The sequence below is a fragment of the Vipera berus genome (assembly GCF_964194415.1).
Source record: "Vipera berus genome assembly, chromosome: 1".
Lineage (NCBI taxonomy): Eukaryota > Metazoa > Chordata > Lepidosauria > Squamata > Viperidae > Vipera > Vipera berus.
The window spans coordinates 295766564-295783235 of record NC_138202.1 but is presented as its reverse complement, the minus strand read 5'-3'; the positions used below and the strand labels follow the sequence as shown (position 1 = coordinate 295783235).

Genomic DNA, 16672 nt, shown 5'->3' with positions numbered 1-16672 from the left:
ACTAGGAAAGAAAAAGATCTTGATGGATGTTTCTAAGTACCATTTAAAAAAAAAACCTGTGTGATTATCCAGCCAAATATTTTATCAATACAATACAGTTTTGCATGGAATACTTTACCAAGGGAATTGCATACATTTAAAAAGAACCTTCAGCGCAGAAGAGCAGCCAGTATAAAGGAAAATTGGAATGAAAACATCTGAATGAAAGCCAAGAACAAGCTCATTTTGTAATTTTGGGATCAAAAGCAGAGAAATACATTGGTACTTTCCTAATCATGCATGATTTTCAGTAAAACAACTTTTGCTCCAAATACTTTTCTGTTTGCACAACTGGCTTTTGTGTTTCTCAAGGCTGGACATTTATAATGATTGATTTTGCTGTTTTTGTCTCTTACTAACTTAAAGAACATAACCTGCAGCAATATAAGCAAGGAACTATTCCAATAAAATAAACTGAGTATAAATATTTTCACAATAACTGAAGTGGGTATAACTTTTTGCAGCTTTTCCTTCTACATGGACTAGCCTAAATTATCTAACCTGGATGACGAAGAAACTGATTTGTAAGATTCATGAAACAGGAGATGTTGGTGGGGGGGGAATTTGATGTAAAAATATCAGAAGAAAAATAAAAAATGTAAGCAATTTTTTTTAATTCACCCCTTTTCTCTACCCAAATCCCAGAATATATTTTGTAAGAATTCCTGTAATTTAGTATCTTATTTGGAAGAAATGCCAACTATTTTTTTAAAGTAATTCAATAATAATCCTTTCCCATGAAAGGATTCTTTACAATTAATTCCAAACATTTATTTCAAAATTATTTGGACCCTTAATTCCTTTGCACTTCCAAAAATCAGAATTTTAATCATATTTTTGCTCTTTATTCCCATTTTTTAAAGTCTTTAAACATATTTAAAACATCTTTCACTAAGGTTTAAAGGAATCTACAGTTAATGTTACTACGGTAGTACTGAACTCTGCAGGTAGTCCACAATTCTCAACTTAGGACCATTCCTTTAATAGTGTGAAGCTATGACAGAGGTGAAAGAAGTGACCCATCCTCAAAATTATGACCATAGCACCATCCCTCCAGTCATGTGATCATAATTTGGGCACTTGGTAACTGGCTCACATATATAACCGTTTCAGAAGTGTCTTCTGATCACATGATCACATGACCTTTCCAGCTAGCTTCTGAGAAGCAAAGTTAATGGAGGAAGCCAGATATGCCATGTGATTCACTTAAGGTAGGGGTGGGGGGAGGGGGGGATTGTTAAAGATAAAATGTACTCTAAAACTTTTCAATAAAAAAAAAGAATAGTACGATTCACTTAACAACCATGGTGATTTGCTTAATGACTGTGATAAAAATAGCTGTAAAATTTGGTCTGGCTATACCAGGGGTCAGCAACCTGAAACAGTGAAAGAGCCACTCGGAACAGGTTGCCTCACAAAAGGAAAAACTGGGAGCCACAAAAAATGTGTGCGCATGTGCATACATGCGTGCATGCTCAGAACAGGGTTTGACTGAAGAGTGGAGCCAAGGCAAGATATGCACCTACCTTGCATATTTGAATTGATTGGTTGAACTTTTTTAGTCCCACTTTTTTTTTTTTTGGACTGCACATGGCAGAGGACTGGGAGCCGCAGGAGACGGCTGAAAGAGCCTCATGCGGCTCCGGAGCCGTGGGTTGCAGACCTGTGGGCTATACGATGACTTGCTTAACAACTGCATTATTTAGTGACAGAACTTCTAGTCGTAAGGGTGGCTGTAAGTCAAGGACTACTGATGTAGACTAATGGTCTGATTTGGCAGTTTTCTGTAATTATGTGTTGAGTTTGTATTGTTTATCTGTTTCCTGCAGGATCTCTTAAGCTGTTGCCTGACTTTCTTCTCAACAATCTTCCATCCTTTGCAAGCTGAATGAAAATTGTCCAGAACCTTTGGGTCCAGTGCTGGTTTGTGGATGGTGTACACCGCCATCTACTTTAAGGCTGAAGGGATGACTCCTTCCTTAGACAAGCTGATGTTACTATATGGAGCCAACCACATATCACTTCCTGAGCAGTTCCAGTAGGGACATGCAGCTTATCTTCAGATATATAGGGACCTTGCCTTTCATCAGAAGTCACTTCTTCAGGTAACCCCAGAAGACCATGCCCCAGGCACCTCAATTGAACTTGCCCGTTTAGAGCTCAATCTGAATGTATGAGAGTGATTTAATTCACCAGGTAGGGAGAATATTCTTCAGCCCCCCTGAAGATGGTCCTGAACATTCTACATGATCAGCCATGGACAAATATAAGGGTAGAAAAGAGTTATTATTTTTTCTGAACCAAATCTATTTTATTTATCTGTTGTGGGAAAATATTATTTTCTAACAAACTAATCAAAGACGTTAGAAGAATACCCACAATTCATACAATATGAATAGCAAAATCATCTGGATTTTCTTAATTTTTCCTGTCTTATGTTGCTTCAGTTGCTTAAGTGTGAAATGTAGTTAAGTGCACGATCCTAAGTACGGTTACTGGAAACAACTGGAAATAAATTTATTTAAAGAACAAGATAATTTCGTTTGGCAATAAATTAAAAGTTGTAATACAGCATTTGAAAAAAAAGAATCCAAATGCTTATTCAATTGATTAACACAATGTGGGTGATACCACCCAACCCTGTCAGTGTAAAAATAACTTCAAGCATCTTTGATTTTTCTCTCTTAAGTGCCACCTGCTTGTTTCTTATTTTTGTTGTTGTTAGCTGCGAAGTCGTGTCCGACCCATCGCGACCCTATGGACAACATTCCTTCAGGCCTTCCTGTCCTCTACCATCTTCTGGAGTCCATTTAAGCTCACGCCTACTGCTTCAGTGACTCCATCCAGCCACCTCATTCTCTGTCGTTCCCTTCTTCTATTGCCCTCAATCTTTCCCAGCATTAGGCTCTTCTCCAGTGAGTCCTTCCTTCTCATTAGGTGGCCAAAGTATTTGAGTTTTAGCTTAAGGATCTGGCCTTCTAAAGAGCAGTCGGGATTGATCTCCTCTAGGACTGACCGGTTTGATCGCCTTGCAGTCCAAGGGACTCGCAGGAGTCTTCTCCAGCACCATAGTTCAAAGGCCTCAATTCTTTGGCACTCAGCCTTTCTTATGGTCCAACTTTCACTGCCATACATTGCAGTTTCTTATTTTACTTAGTGACAAATGAATTCAGTGAAGGTACAAAAAATGTCAAAACTTCATTGTACTTGATGTTATAAACTATCTTGGGCTACTGCTTTTTTTAAAACAGGCATTGTAAGGATTATCAAAAGAACAGTGTGAAATTGCACTAATATTTATTGAGCCACTTTTTCAAATATGCTGCAGCAAATGTGACTATTTACATTTTAGAAATAACATATTTTGATTGCTAAATGCACTAGATTTATGCCAAAAAATATGTGTTGTCACTGAAAATAAATCTTTAAACTCTAGCTATAAATCTTTTGTATTTTTTGCAAACTGGTAGTCTTATGCAAAGAAAAGCAGAATTTACATTTTTAAACATTATTTATTTTCCTCCAACAATTGCAATGTAACTGTCTTAACAAAGGAGCCAAGTAATTCTTTAACAGCATTTCCACCGCCAACAGTTTAATTGCAAATGTAATATGGCATAATAAAGCATTTGCTGAGCCAGTTGCATCTATCATCCTGATCAAAGATTTTGGATCTCAAGTATTTATTTATTCAGCTGTGCTTATGTGGAATTGCATCATCTAGAACAAAAAACTATTAAAGGTTTTTCTTTTTCATTGAAACAAGCAAAGACGCTACTCAAGGGATGGAATATGTTCTTTTATGTGATTATTTTTCAGAAGCATCTATTATTTTGGCCCGTCAGACTATCACTATAATCAACTAGAAAGGCTTGTTTATTAGGTATCTCTGCCAAGATTTTAGCAGGTAAGGGCACCCAGCCAACTTTGGAAACTAAGTAAAGCTGATCCTGGTTAATAGGTAGCTGCCATGACTGGGGCAGAGTCTTTGACCAGCTTTAATTGGTGTGCCAGCTGTTGCCCTTCCTGGTGCACCCCTTAATCATTTTGTATTAGCTATTGCAATTAAGTGGAACTTCATTTGAAGACTATGTGGCAATGTAATAAGAATTTCCTAGAATTTCTTAGACTCATTTATAGCCAGTTAGCTAAGATGGACTCTGTAATGCTTTTTCCCAGATGACTCCCAACTTTGAATGAATTGCCTTTTAGATATAATTTGTCAACTCATTTCCCCCAGCTTTCCCACAATCTCTCACAAAAACTGACCCAATCAATAGGTCAAGACAGAAGGAATCTTTTAAAAATCCTACTCCAAATGAGATCAGCAACGGAAGATAAAAGAACATAATTCTTCCCAAGATTAATCTGACAATCTCACTGACAATTTTCTAGACTGTTTTGAAGGTTGAACAGTTTTGTAGAGTTTTTAAGGAGGATAATGATGACTTTCGTCGGGCTGGGCTGATTTTTCTTAATATTTGCATTATTTTGTAAGCTGTGGTGAGTTTTTGAAAGTCAGTATACAGTATATAATATAAATAAATAAATACATTTATCAGACATTCTTCTGTCTATCTATGTATCTACTATCTTTATAAAATGACACAATCTGGGCTACTCTGGAGAGTGTGTATGATGTTTCCCAAGCAGTGTATATGATGTTTCCTGGGCTAAGAATGCAGTAAGAAATAAAATTATGAATAACTTATTGCCTTTAACAATATTCCAAATCAAGTACCGTGGTAGCCACCTCACTTTGTGTAATAATATGTATGGTCAAGTCTGCTCAGAAGATAATTTCACATCTATGATATTAGCAGACATTACTTTATTATGTTCTGCCCCTAATACAGGAATCTCCCCAGCCTAGCAGCTCTCCCTTGAGAACAATTAGATAAGGTTCCAAGGAATTGGGGAGGGCTGGTTCTGGCTCTTTTAGAGTTACGTAGTGACTCTAGACTCCTTCCTCCTTCCTCCTCAGCAAGCTAGATGTTTCCCAACATCAACATTCATAAGAAATATCTTGGGTTTTTTCACATCTAACCTTCATAGACTATATGAACATATCTTTTCTTCTTCATGTGAAAAACAAACATCTTCCTGTGGCCTTTCTATAGATATTTATTTGTGTTATGTATTTACATGTTAATATAACGTTAAACATTCTTAATGTATAAGAACCAACAGGGCTGAGGTAAAGCCGCGGCAGCTTTTGACAGCTGTCAAAAGCTGCCGGACAAAACTACGCAGGCGCCAACCGACTGACAGCTCTCGGCTGTCAGAATCACCCGGCAACAGAGCACGCGCCACCAGATGTCAGCTCCGAGCTGTCAAAACCAGCCGACTCCGATTGGTGGAAGCGAAGGAGCGGGAAACCGGCACAGCCCTGATTGGCCAGACGTTTGACAGCTGCTAGTATAAATAAGAGCAATGTTCTTCTGTTGTTTGCCTGGTTCCTAATAAAGTTAAGTTTGCTTAACTTCGCTGTCCTGCCTGCTCCTTCAAAGCACTGGCGACGAGGATGGGATGCCTGCTTGCATAGCTGAAGTCACCGTCTAAGGGGAGAAGAGATTTTTTCCCTTAGCCCGAGCTAGTCACTCGCTGAAGTCACTAACGGGAAGCCTAGCTTCCACAATAACGCAAGCAGCACCCACGACCGGACAGCATGACGAACCACGGCCATATTCGTGAGTTCAACACTCGCCACCCAGAATGCTGGGAATCACACCTAGGCCAGGTAGAAGGGTACCTGGTAGTTAAGAAAATAACCGACAATCGGCTAAAGCAGCCGCTCTCCTCTGGCTCAGCGGCCCTGCCGTTTACGATGCCGCTGTGGGACTTTTCAGTCCAGAACCCATCGCAACAATTTCCTACGCAGAACTCACCGAGGGAGTGAGCAAACACTTCATGCCCACGAAGTCAGAGCTGTTCTGGAGAGTGAATTTTGCCCGACGCGTACAACTTCCTGACGAGCCCGCTAATGACTTCATAACCCGGGTCAGACACGCTGCACGGCGGTGTCGGTTTCCCGACTTGGAGGACCGGATCCGGGACCAAATTGTCATCGGGCTTAAAGACGAGCGCCTGCGGAGGAAACTGATCGCCAAACCCGCTCTAACGCTGGCTTAAGTGGCCATGGAAGTCATCGCCTATGAAGACAGCCACGGCGACAACCCATGTCCCCCTGATAGCGGACCCAGTGGGTCCGTGCACCAGGAGGATGGCACCTTCAGCGGGCCAGAGGACGACAACATCTCTATGGACATCGATGCTGTTCAGCGGCGGTTCGAGAGGCTCAAGTTCCAGCGCAACAACCGAGGGGGGCCGTCCAACAACAACAAGAGCGCTAACTACCAGCCGAACAGAGCTAAATGTGCCAGCTGCGGCGGAAGCCACCCGAGGGCATCGTGCTGGTTCCGCAGTGCCAAATGCCATGGATGCAGAAAAACAGGTCACCTCAAAGCCGTGTGCTGTAGCCGGAGCCGAGAAAACCTACATGAATTGGAGGTGACGTCTGCAGGTACGAACCGACCCACACCCAGGGAAAAACAAAAATTTAAACCCCTAGTACAAAATGTAAAGGAAAAAGCAAGGGAGAATACGGTCCACAGCATCCTTAAGCCCAAAGTAAAGGTGGACGTCCTAATCCACGGAATCCCTTGCGAGATGGAAGTTGACTCAGGGTCCTCCGTCTCTCTCATTTCTTGGCAAACTTACAAGGACATTTGTAGCCGCAGCCGGCAACAACCTGCCTTACGTCCCACTAAACTCCGCCTAGCGGATTTTCAAAAAACGCCCATTAAGCTCAGGGGAAAAGCCTCAGTCCCAACGGAGTTTAGACAATTTAAGGGACCCCTTACTATACTAGTCACCCAAGAAAACAGGACCAGCCTGCTAGGATTGGACTGGTTTGAGGCACTAGGGATAGCACTGACAGGCGTCAACGCCACTCAACTGTCAAACTTAGACTCCGTCTGCCTTCAATTCGCGGACGTTTTTGACAGCTCGCTTGGAAAATATACAGGACCCCCGGTGTCACTAAAACTGAACCCTAATGTAATGCCCATAAGAATCAAGGCTAGGAGAGTCCCCGTCGCTTTGAGAGAAAAAATAGAAAACGAACTAGATAGGCTAGTTACTTTGGGAGTTTTAGAACCAGTCGAAGTGGCCGAATGGGAAACACCCATAGTGACCCCAATCAAGCCCAATGGCCAAATCAGACTATGCGCTGATTATAAAGCGACCCTGAACCGCGCATTAAACGCCCATGCTTACCCAGTTCCGGCTGTCAAAGACATCCTCGCGGCCATTAAGTCAGGCGCCATTTTCGCTAAATTAGACTTGGCGCAGGCGTACTTACAGCTGCCTGTCACCCCTGACACTGCCCTAGCACAGACAATTGTCACGCACAAGGGAGCATTCAAAATTAACCGCCTGCAATTCGGCATCTCTGCAGCCCCAGGGATCTTTCAAGAAATCATGAAAAAAACACTAAAAGGAATTCCTGGGGTCTGCCCATATTTTGATGACATTCTAATTGCAGGGGAATCTGAAAAAGACTTAGCAAACAAGCTGACAAATGTACTCCTTAGGTTCAGAACAGCAGGGCTCAAATTAAGGCGAGACAAATGCTCCATAGGGGTACCCTCAGCTGAATTCCTAGGGTTCAAAATTGATGCAAAAGGGATTCACCCCACGGAGTCTAAGATAAAAGCCATCAAAACAGCACCTATCCCAAAGAATAAGCAGGAACTGCAAGCCTTTCTGGGGTTAGTTAATTTCTACCATACCTTCCTGCCACACAAAGCCTCAATTGCAGAACCCCTCCATAGGCTCTTAGACAAAGGCAAACCCTGGTCTTGGTCCCCACAGCACGACGAAAGTTTCAAACTTCTAAAAAACTTATTGACCAGCAACGTGGCTACCCCTATGTTTGGCATGTGATGCCTCTCCCTACGGCATAGGAGCGGTCCTAAGCCACTTAACCAGGGAGGGAACCCAAACCCCTATAGCGTTCTACTCCAGAACGCTGTCAAAACCCGAGTGCAACTACACTCAAATCGATAAAGAGGCTTTAGCCATAGTGGCCAGCGTAAAAAAGTTTCACGACTACCTCTATGGTCGCCAATTTACTATTTTTACGGATCATAAGCCCCTGTTAGGGATTTTCACAGTAAATAAACAAACGCCCCAGATATTATCTCCCCGCATCCTCAGATGGTCCACTTTCTTGTCAGCCTATTCTTTCACATTAGAATACAAACCAGGGAAAAGCATGGGTCACGCAGATGGGCTTAGCAGACTGCCCCTACCAGTGATTGACCCAGACCCCGCACCAGCTGGAAAAATCCTAGCTATATCCGAACTGCCAGAATGCCCTTTATCAGTAAAAGATATTTCAGCAGCCACAGCAGCGGACAAAATCCTGGGCAGAGTTTTAGGCTTCGTCACTTCAGGGTGGCAGACGACACCCCCAGACCCAGAATTCCAACCTTACTTTCTAAAACAAAAAGAATTATCCTCCCACCAGGGATGCTTATTATGGGGCAACAGGGTAATAATACCTGAAAAACACAGATTAAAAGTCCTGGAAAGCCTCCACGAAGGTCACCCGGGAACTGTCAAAATGAAAGCTTTGGCCAGAAGCTACGTCTGGTGGCCCGGCCTCAACAAGCAAATAGAAACACATGTGGCTGGGTGTTATCCCTGCCAACTTGTCAGAGCAGCTCAGCCCCAAGCTCCCATACACAGATGGGAAACAACCAAAACGCCCTGGTCACGCGTCCATTTAGACTTTGCAGGTCCCTTCCAGGGACAAATGTTCCTAATAGTCGTAGATAGTTATTCTAAGTGGTTAGAGGTGGCCCCAGTCACAAGCACAACCTCTGCAGCCACAATACAAGTTTTAAGGGGGTTATTTGCCACACACGGGCTTCCGGATGTATTAGTCTCCGATAACGGCCCCCAATTTACTTCCCACGAATTCCAGAGTTTCACAACGGCGAACTCTATTAGGCACACCACCACGGCTCTGTTTCACCCCTCGACGAACGGCTTGGCTGAGGTGATGGTGAAATCAACCAAAGAGGCACTGCGGAAAATCGTCACCGGCAACTGGCACCGCAGACTTGCCCAATTCCTATTAGCGCAACACACCACCCCCTGCACGACTACCGGGAAGTCTCCGGCAGAACTCCGCTGGGGCAAAAGACTGACTACCAGATTGGACCGTTTACATCCAGATAGAACCCCGTCAGACCCAGAGCTTCCCCTACGGTACAGGACTCTCAGCACCGGGCAAGCCGTCTGGGCTAGGAACTACGGAGGCGGCAATAAGTGGACACAGGGGGTCATCATAGAACAGACAGGTCCCCTATCATACATCGTCGACACCGGAAACAACACCCACCTCCGTAGACACATTGACCAGTTACGGCAACGCAGCCCACAAAATATAGGGGAAGGGGGAACTACGAAAGGTGATCAGAACCCCCTCCGCAAACACTATCACACCAAAACCCCCCCGAACAAATGGCACCACAGCAAAACCCCGCACAGAACGACTTCCTCCCACAAAGGAACTCTGAAACGACGGAGCCAAACCCCCTGGCCCCCGAGCCAGATTCCAATACACCTGGGGAAAGGGAACGACCAGTAGAGACGCCCCCCCGTCGCTCCGAAAGAATAAAAAGACCCCCCGCCTATTTGGAAGACTTCGAATGGGGAAACCCAAAAAAGAAACAGTTGGGGAAACGTCAACTCAATCAGAGGGAGGGGTAAGGGGTGTTATGTATTTACATGTTAATATAACGTTAAACATTCTTAATGTATAAGAACCAACAGGGCTGAGGTAAAGCCGCGGCAGCTTTTGACAGCTGTCAAAAGCTGCCGGACAAAACTACGCAGGCGCCAACCGACTGACAGCTCTCGGCTGTCAGAATCACCCGGCAACAGAGCACGCGCCACCAGATGACAGCTCCGAGCTGTCAAAACCAGCCGACTCCGATTGGTGGAAGCGAAGGAGCGGGAAACCGGCACAGCCCTGATTGGCCAGACGTTAGTGACAGCTGCTAGTATAAATAAGAGCAATGTTCTTCTGTTGTTTGCCTGGTTCCTAATAAAGTTAAGTTTGCTTAACTTCGCTGTCCTGCCTGCTCCTTCAAAGCAATTTGCTTCCCAAATAAATATATTTTAACATATATTCACCAGCTTAATAATAGTTGATAATGTTTACATATATTAACTGTGAAGCATTAGTCCCTGTTCTGATAATTCTTGGATTTCTAACCAAAGGTTTCCTGGAAACATGTAAATGACAAGTGATTTATTGGTAGATTATTTTACAGATGGAAAATTCCACTGATTCACTTTAACTGAGACAGGGCAACAAACAAAATACATTTCCAAATCACAATCTGATTTGTAATGTGCCATGGGTTTGCATGTTACTGGTATAATCTTCTTCTGGCATGTCTTCTTTTACGCTTCCTGTTTAGCAGCATTCCACTGATGCAATAAAATTCCATTTAAAATGCTGTATCTTGGCCTGCCGAATAAATTCAAGTCTGTAAACTATAATTTAGAGGCAAAAGGCTAACTGGGGAGAGCTGATGTAAGTGTAAAAGAAAGTTACAGGCAATGATAAAGGCAAATCTCACACAAATAAACATTATTTAGTATTAAAAATAATTATTTAAGCATTATTTAGCTTTAAAATGATTAGTAAAAATAATTTACTAATTATTTTTAAGCTTTAATTCAAAGCATAGTTTAAAACACTGTGAGAGTTAAGTAAAAATGAACACAAGGGTTTAATTACAACTCTAAAGATAGAAGAAATGTTAATACTTTTTAAAATTATGTATGCTGTTCAAAGGCCCTGTTTACTTTTATATGTAGAATTTGTATTTCTAAATATGAGAAAGCCAGACTGGAAAACAGATAATGCTATTCTGTAATAATACTAGTGTCATGGTTCTGACATGTTTTGGGAAATTTCAAAATATATTGCTTAAAATGGAATATCATCTTTAGCACCTGCTTTCCTGATACCATAATCATATGTTTAAAGTAACATGTCAAAGTGAGGTTCTAGTAGTAAATGAAGTCTAATCAATATACTGTATAAATCTAAAATTCAATTAGAGAGTAACTGTAGTTTCTCTAGACAGGAACTGAGCATATGATCTAGTGATTGAGAACTTTTAAAATTCTGTTTTGAGCCAAAATTACTACTTGAAATATTTGAACTTAAAAATTGGGTACTTTGTTCTTTCAGGCACCATTTCATCATTATTTGTCTTGGGGAAAGAATATATTCCAATGCTTGAATACTGTTTACTAAGCTATCCCTTTACTGCAATATTAGTTATGTAGGGAAAAGTAACTAACAAAACAAAATCAAGTAATAAAAGATCAAATTGCCTTGCATTAACTTGTGGTTCATCATTTAGAGTTTGATAAACTTCTTCTCTCCAAATTTAAATTAAAAACTAAAAGTAAGAGGCAATATCTTTCCATTTATGCTATAATCAAGCCTACTTCTTCTTAATGCAAATGTTAAATAAGAACCACAAAAACTGGAGCATTACATGGCTGTAGAACACACTGCAAGGTCTAAGTGATACAATATGTCCTCGCCAGGAGTGACAGATTTGTGGATTACACTTTCCATTGTGACGAGATAAAAGCCACAAGTTCCTTCTATAGCCGTGGTGGCGAACCTATGGCACAGGTGCCACAGGTGGCACACAGAGCCCTCTCTGTGGGCATGCGCACCGTCGCCCCAGTCCTAGGCCTTCAGCTGGGTTTTATAAAACCTTTTCGCTTTAGGCCTCCACTGCCTGTGCAAAAAAAAAGGTTCAATCAATCAATTTCAACTTCTCGCGGGAAGAAAAAATCTTGCAAAGTTGGAATTGACTGAACTTTTTAGTCCCACCCAGTCTGCCATTACCACCACAGCCACGCCCACCCAATGGGCCACACCCACCCATCACCTGACGATACATAAGTGGGTTTTGGGTTGCAGTTTGGGCACTCAGTCTCTAAACAGTTTGCCATCACTGTTCTATAGAAAGACTAAGATCTCGGGCAGTGTTTTTCAAACTTGAAAACTTTAAGAGGTGTGGACTTCAGCTCCCAGAATTCACCAGGTAGCAAAAAGTTTGTTAGAGAAGTCTATATTATCTTTAATGCTTTTTATCTCATTTCTACGTCAATCAGCCACAAAGAGAAGGCAGTATAAGAAATCCTATTTCATAATGAGAGAAATCAAACTGAGATTGCTTTTCAGCCAAGCTAAAAAAATCAGAACTGATGATATCTGTATGCACCATGTTTCTGTATAAACTACAGTCACATCAAAGCAGTCACCTCAGTTAATAAATTCTACGAACCTAATCAGAAACAAACCCATCTTTGCTTTATTTTAAACAAAGCTGTATTTTTCTTTAAAGCTACATTCTGGAAACAACTTCTAAATCAACTTCCCTAGATGAGTTTGATTACATTTCCCATCTAATATCTGAAAGGGAACTACTTTAGAGAATACTTGGCCAACAGAAAATGCAAAACTCATTAAAAAATCAATAAATTCTTCTCATCAGAAAACATTATGTCAGAGATTTATATTTAAAAGGAAAATGATTAAAACAACTGCTTAAGACGCAGTCGGCCCAGGTTCGAATCTCAGAAGGGTATGGCTGACTGATGAGAATAAATAAGTTTGAAATGATCATATCGGTCTCCCTTTATTCTTTGTTAGCAAGGCCCCCCCAAAATTTTTTTACATATATCTATATCTATATATCTATATATCTATATATCTATATATCTATATATCTATATATCTATATATCTATATATCTATATATCTATATATCTATATATCTATATATCTATATCTATCTATATCTATATCTATATTTATATTTATAGTTTAACAAAGAGAAGAGTGAGGGGTGACATGATAGCAGTGTTCCAATATCTCAGGGGCTGCCACAAAGTAGAGGGAGTCAAGCTATTCTCCAAAGCACCTGAAAGCAGGACAAGAAGCAACGGATGGAAACTAGTCAAGGAGAGAAGCAACCTAGAACTAAGGAGAAACTTCCTGACAGTTAGAACAATTAACCAGTGGAACAACCTGCCTCCAGAGGTGGTGAATGCTCCAACACTGGAGGTTTTTAAGAAGAGACTGGACAGCCATTTGCCTGAAATGTTATAGGGTTTCCTGCCTGAGCAGGGGGTTGGACTAGATGACCTCCAAGGTCCCTTCCAACTTTATATTATTATTATTATTATTATTATTATTATTATTATTATTATTATTATTATTATTATTATTATTATATCTATATCTATGTCTATGTATATATATATGTATATGTATGTATGTGTGTGTATATATATGTGTGTGTGTATATATATATGTGTGTGTAGGTCACTGTTTTGTAAAGCATACAATGTATAAATCAACCCCTGCCATGAAGAAAAACAGCTACCATTCCTATTACTACTTGAAAGTATTAATCCCCATTCTCAAGTTTTATTTAAGGAGCCAGATAACTGATTTTTCAATCAGAGGAACTAAGGGGAAAAAAATCTATACAAATCTGATATTGGAACTAGAAAATAAAAGATATATTTGCGAAACATATTCAACTGAATATAAGCCTAAGATACATTTAAATCATCAAAGATAAATCATGTCCATTAGTCAGAGCTTAGTATTTGGTATACTATCTTTTTAAAATACATCAAAATAATATTCTACAAGAATTAGGTGGCATCACTGTTTTGAATCTAAATTTAGGGGTATGGATTCAGAGACATAAATATTTTCTTTATCCAGAAGCGCAGTCATAGCACTGCTATCCTGTGTAGGTTCACAAGTCATTTGCCGATTAAATGGAACCTACACCATAATTAAGTTGGTTGGAACTACATAACAAATCCATTAATGAGATATTACATTAATGTTTACTAAAGTCCTATATATTTCAGTGGAATTAAAGCATATTGGGATCTAAACTTAAATATTTAGGACTGCCTAAATAATGCTTTAGAAAATATCAATACATTCACTCATCATATTACTGAGATACATTAAGTAATAAGTATATATTATTAGTTATAGCATATTAATTGTTTAATATCCCCCATCTGCAATTTTGGCAACTACTACATCTTTAAGTAAATTCACCTGCCATCCTTTTACCATGTTTTCCCGAAAATAAGACCTGGTCTTATATTTTTTTTGCCTCCAAAAGTGGCAGGTCTTATTTTCGGGGGAAGTCTTATTTTTCCCTGCCACCTCCCTCATCTTGCGGCATCCCTGTCCAGCCCACGTGGCCACTGGGCCACTTCTGTGGCCACTTGTGGAAGGACCCATGGCCTGCTGTGCTGCCGCCACAAGGCGAGGCAGGTGGGGGAGTGGGTGGAACTGCCCAAGTGCTCCATAGGAGTTCAAACACTTTTTGCCCAGAGGGAGACTGGAAGCTTTGTCTGCTCGCAAATGGGGCGCTTAGAAACCAAGCGATTTGCTCAGTCTTCAAGCACCCCATTTACAAGCAGATGAAGATTCCAGTCTCTGTCATTTCTCCATCTGGGCAAAAAGTGTTTCTGCACCTATGGGGTGCTTGGAAACATAGGCGCCCAATCACTTTTCACCCAGAGGGTGACTGGAAGCTTCGTCTGCTTGCAATGGGGCACTTGGAAACGTAGCGATTTGCTCCGTTTCCAAGCACCCTGTTTGTAAGAAGATGACGTTTCCAGTCTCCCTCTGGGCAAAGGTTTGCAGAGCGTCCGTATCACCTGCCTCCCTGCCCCACTTCTGCCTCCATGTTCAGATTTACCTGCACCACACCAAAGGGCCAGCAGGCTGAGGCTGCTGCTGGACACCATTGGCCCCTGAACGATCGCCGCTGCTTGTGCTGGCCACGCCCAACTCCCCGAGCTTATTTTTGGGGTAGATCTTATATTAGGCCCACCCCAAAAAATCAGACTTATTTTCGGAGTGGGTCTTATTTTTGGGGAAACACAGTACTATGAATTATATCATGGATACCTGGATTTTATTCTTCCCATAATTAAAGCTCAAGATTACCTTACAAAATCAGCAATTTCCCTTCATTGTTTCAAATGTACTCTGATGCACTAACACTGATAGCTAAATTCAAAAACTGCAGCACTGATTTTGAATTACAGAATTTCTCAGTGCTAACTGCTTTATACTATTAAATTTTTTCAAATCACAATTGAAATAAATTATATTACAGCAAGATGGTCTGTGAATGCTACCGGGACACCTGCTTCTAACATTCCAAACCAATACGGATAATTTCAGAGGTAAGAGGAATGTAATTCAACAAGGAAATATGTCTTTACTGTAGAGGAATAGTGAAGAAATGGTTGGGCATATAAATTTAGATCTATTAGAACGATAGCACCTGGTGCCTTCTAAAATGATGAAATCAGCATCAAGATATCATGTAAGCCCTGATCCTTTAACACACGTGTGTGACATCATGATGCACATACAAAAATATGTGTAATGTGGGTGCAATGTTAGCTTTTGCATTTACCACCTAGGTACCTTTTGATAAGAGATCTGAAGTAATTCAGTACGTGGAATGATGCAGAAGATTCAACAATTCTGTTATTATGCAGATGACATTATGAAATAGCTAATCTGTGATCTTATCTGAAGATAATTTGAGTTCAGACTGTGCATAATGAAAGTCAAAATATTGCTGTCATCTGAACAGCAATGAAAATGTTTTGTCTTTTCGCTAACTAAAGCTTTTGAATTGGTATTACTAAAAATATTAAATATTTCTCAACCTATGAATATGTGTCCTACCTGAGTTTTTCATGGGGCACAGGGCACACTGCATGCCCCATGCATCGCCGTATAAACAACAGCATTCAGTATAAGTAGTCTGCTTCCCAACAAGAGGTTGACTGCAAACAAAATCTTCATTCAGATGTTGCCAGCAAAGATCCTGATAGACATCACTTTCTTCAGTTTGCTCTGAAACAAAACCCCAAAAGTATTTGTTTATTATGACATCCCTATCTGTAAAATAAAAATGCAATTCAAGATGTGTGGAATTACACTGCAAAGATGTTTATTTTCTGCCAAATCAAATGAGATAAATTTTTGAGTACAAATATTTTTTTAAATTAACAAATAAGGCAGTTGGAATTATTATATCCATTTTATTGAATCAATACTCAGGTCTCTCTAGAACAATCTCTGATATTGGACAATTCTTCTGTTGTTATTATTATCAAAAATTGATTAGTGTGGGGGAAAAACAATCACTTTTTTACATTACTCAATAGCATGGAGAGAATTTGCAATTTTAGGATTCTTATACTGTTTTCGGATTTTATTAAAAATCTCAAGATTTTCACAATTCTCAAACTACCCAGCTGATGATACCTAGTCTAGTAACAAAATGTCTGTGGAAAACAGCCAAACTCAAGAGAGCATCAAACCCCTGAGTTATTTATATCTTCTGTGGTATGTGTTTACTTTCATGTGTGGAATGTAAATTTGAATGTCTTATTCTGGACATGTCAGGGTTCAGCCAAATTGGAGTCTGGAACATTTTGGTTGTTCTGGTGT

At 40.6% G+C, this 16672-nt stretch overlaps 1 protein-coding gene across 1 annotated transcript in view; it reads right to left on the bottom strand.

Annotated features, from left to right (window-relative positions):
- Window positions 1–16672, bottom strand: part of LTBP1 (latent transforming growth factor beta binding protein 1) — a 223830-nt gene that overhangs the window by 7703 nt on the left and 199455 nt on the right. Inside the window, exon 28 of the mRNA XM_081313310.1 lies at window positions 15902–16072. Coding sequence (XP_081169436.1) covers window positions 15902–16072 — 171 coding nt within the window. The remainder of the gene's footprint in view (window positions 1–15901; window positions 16073–16672) is intronic.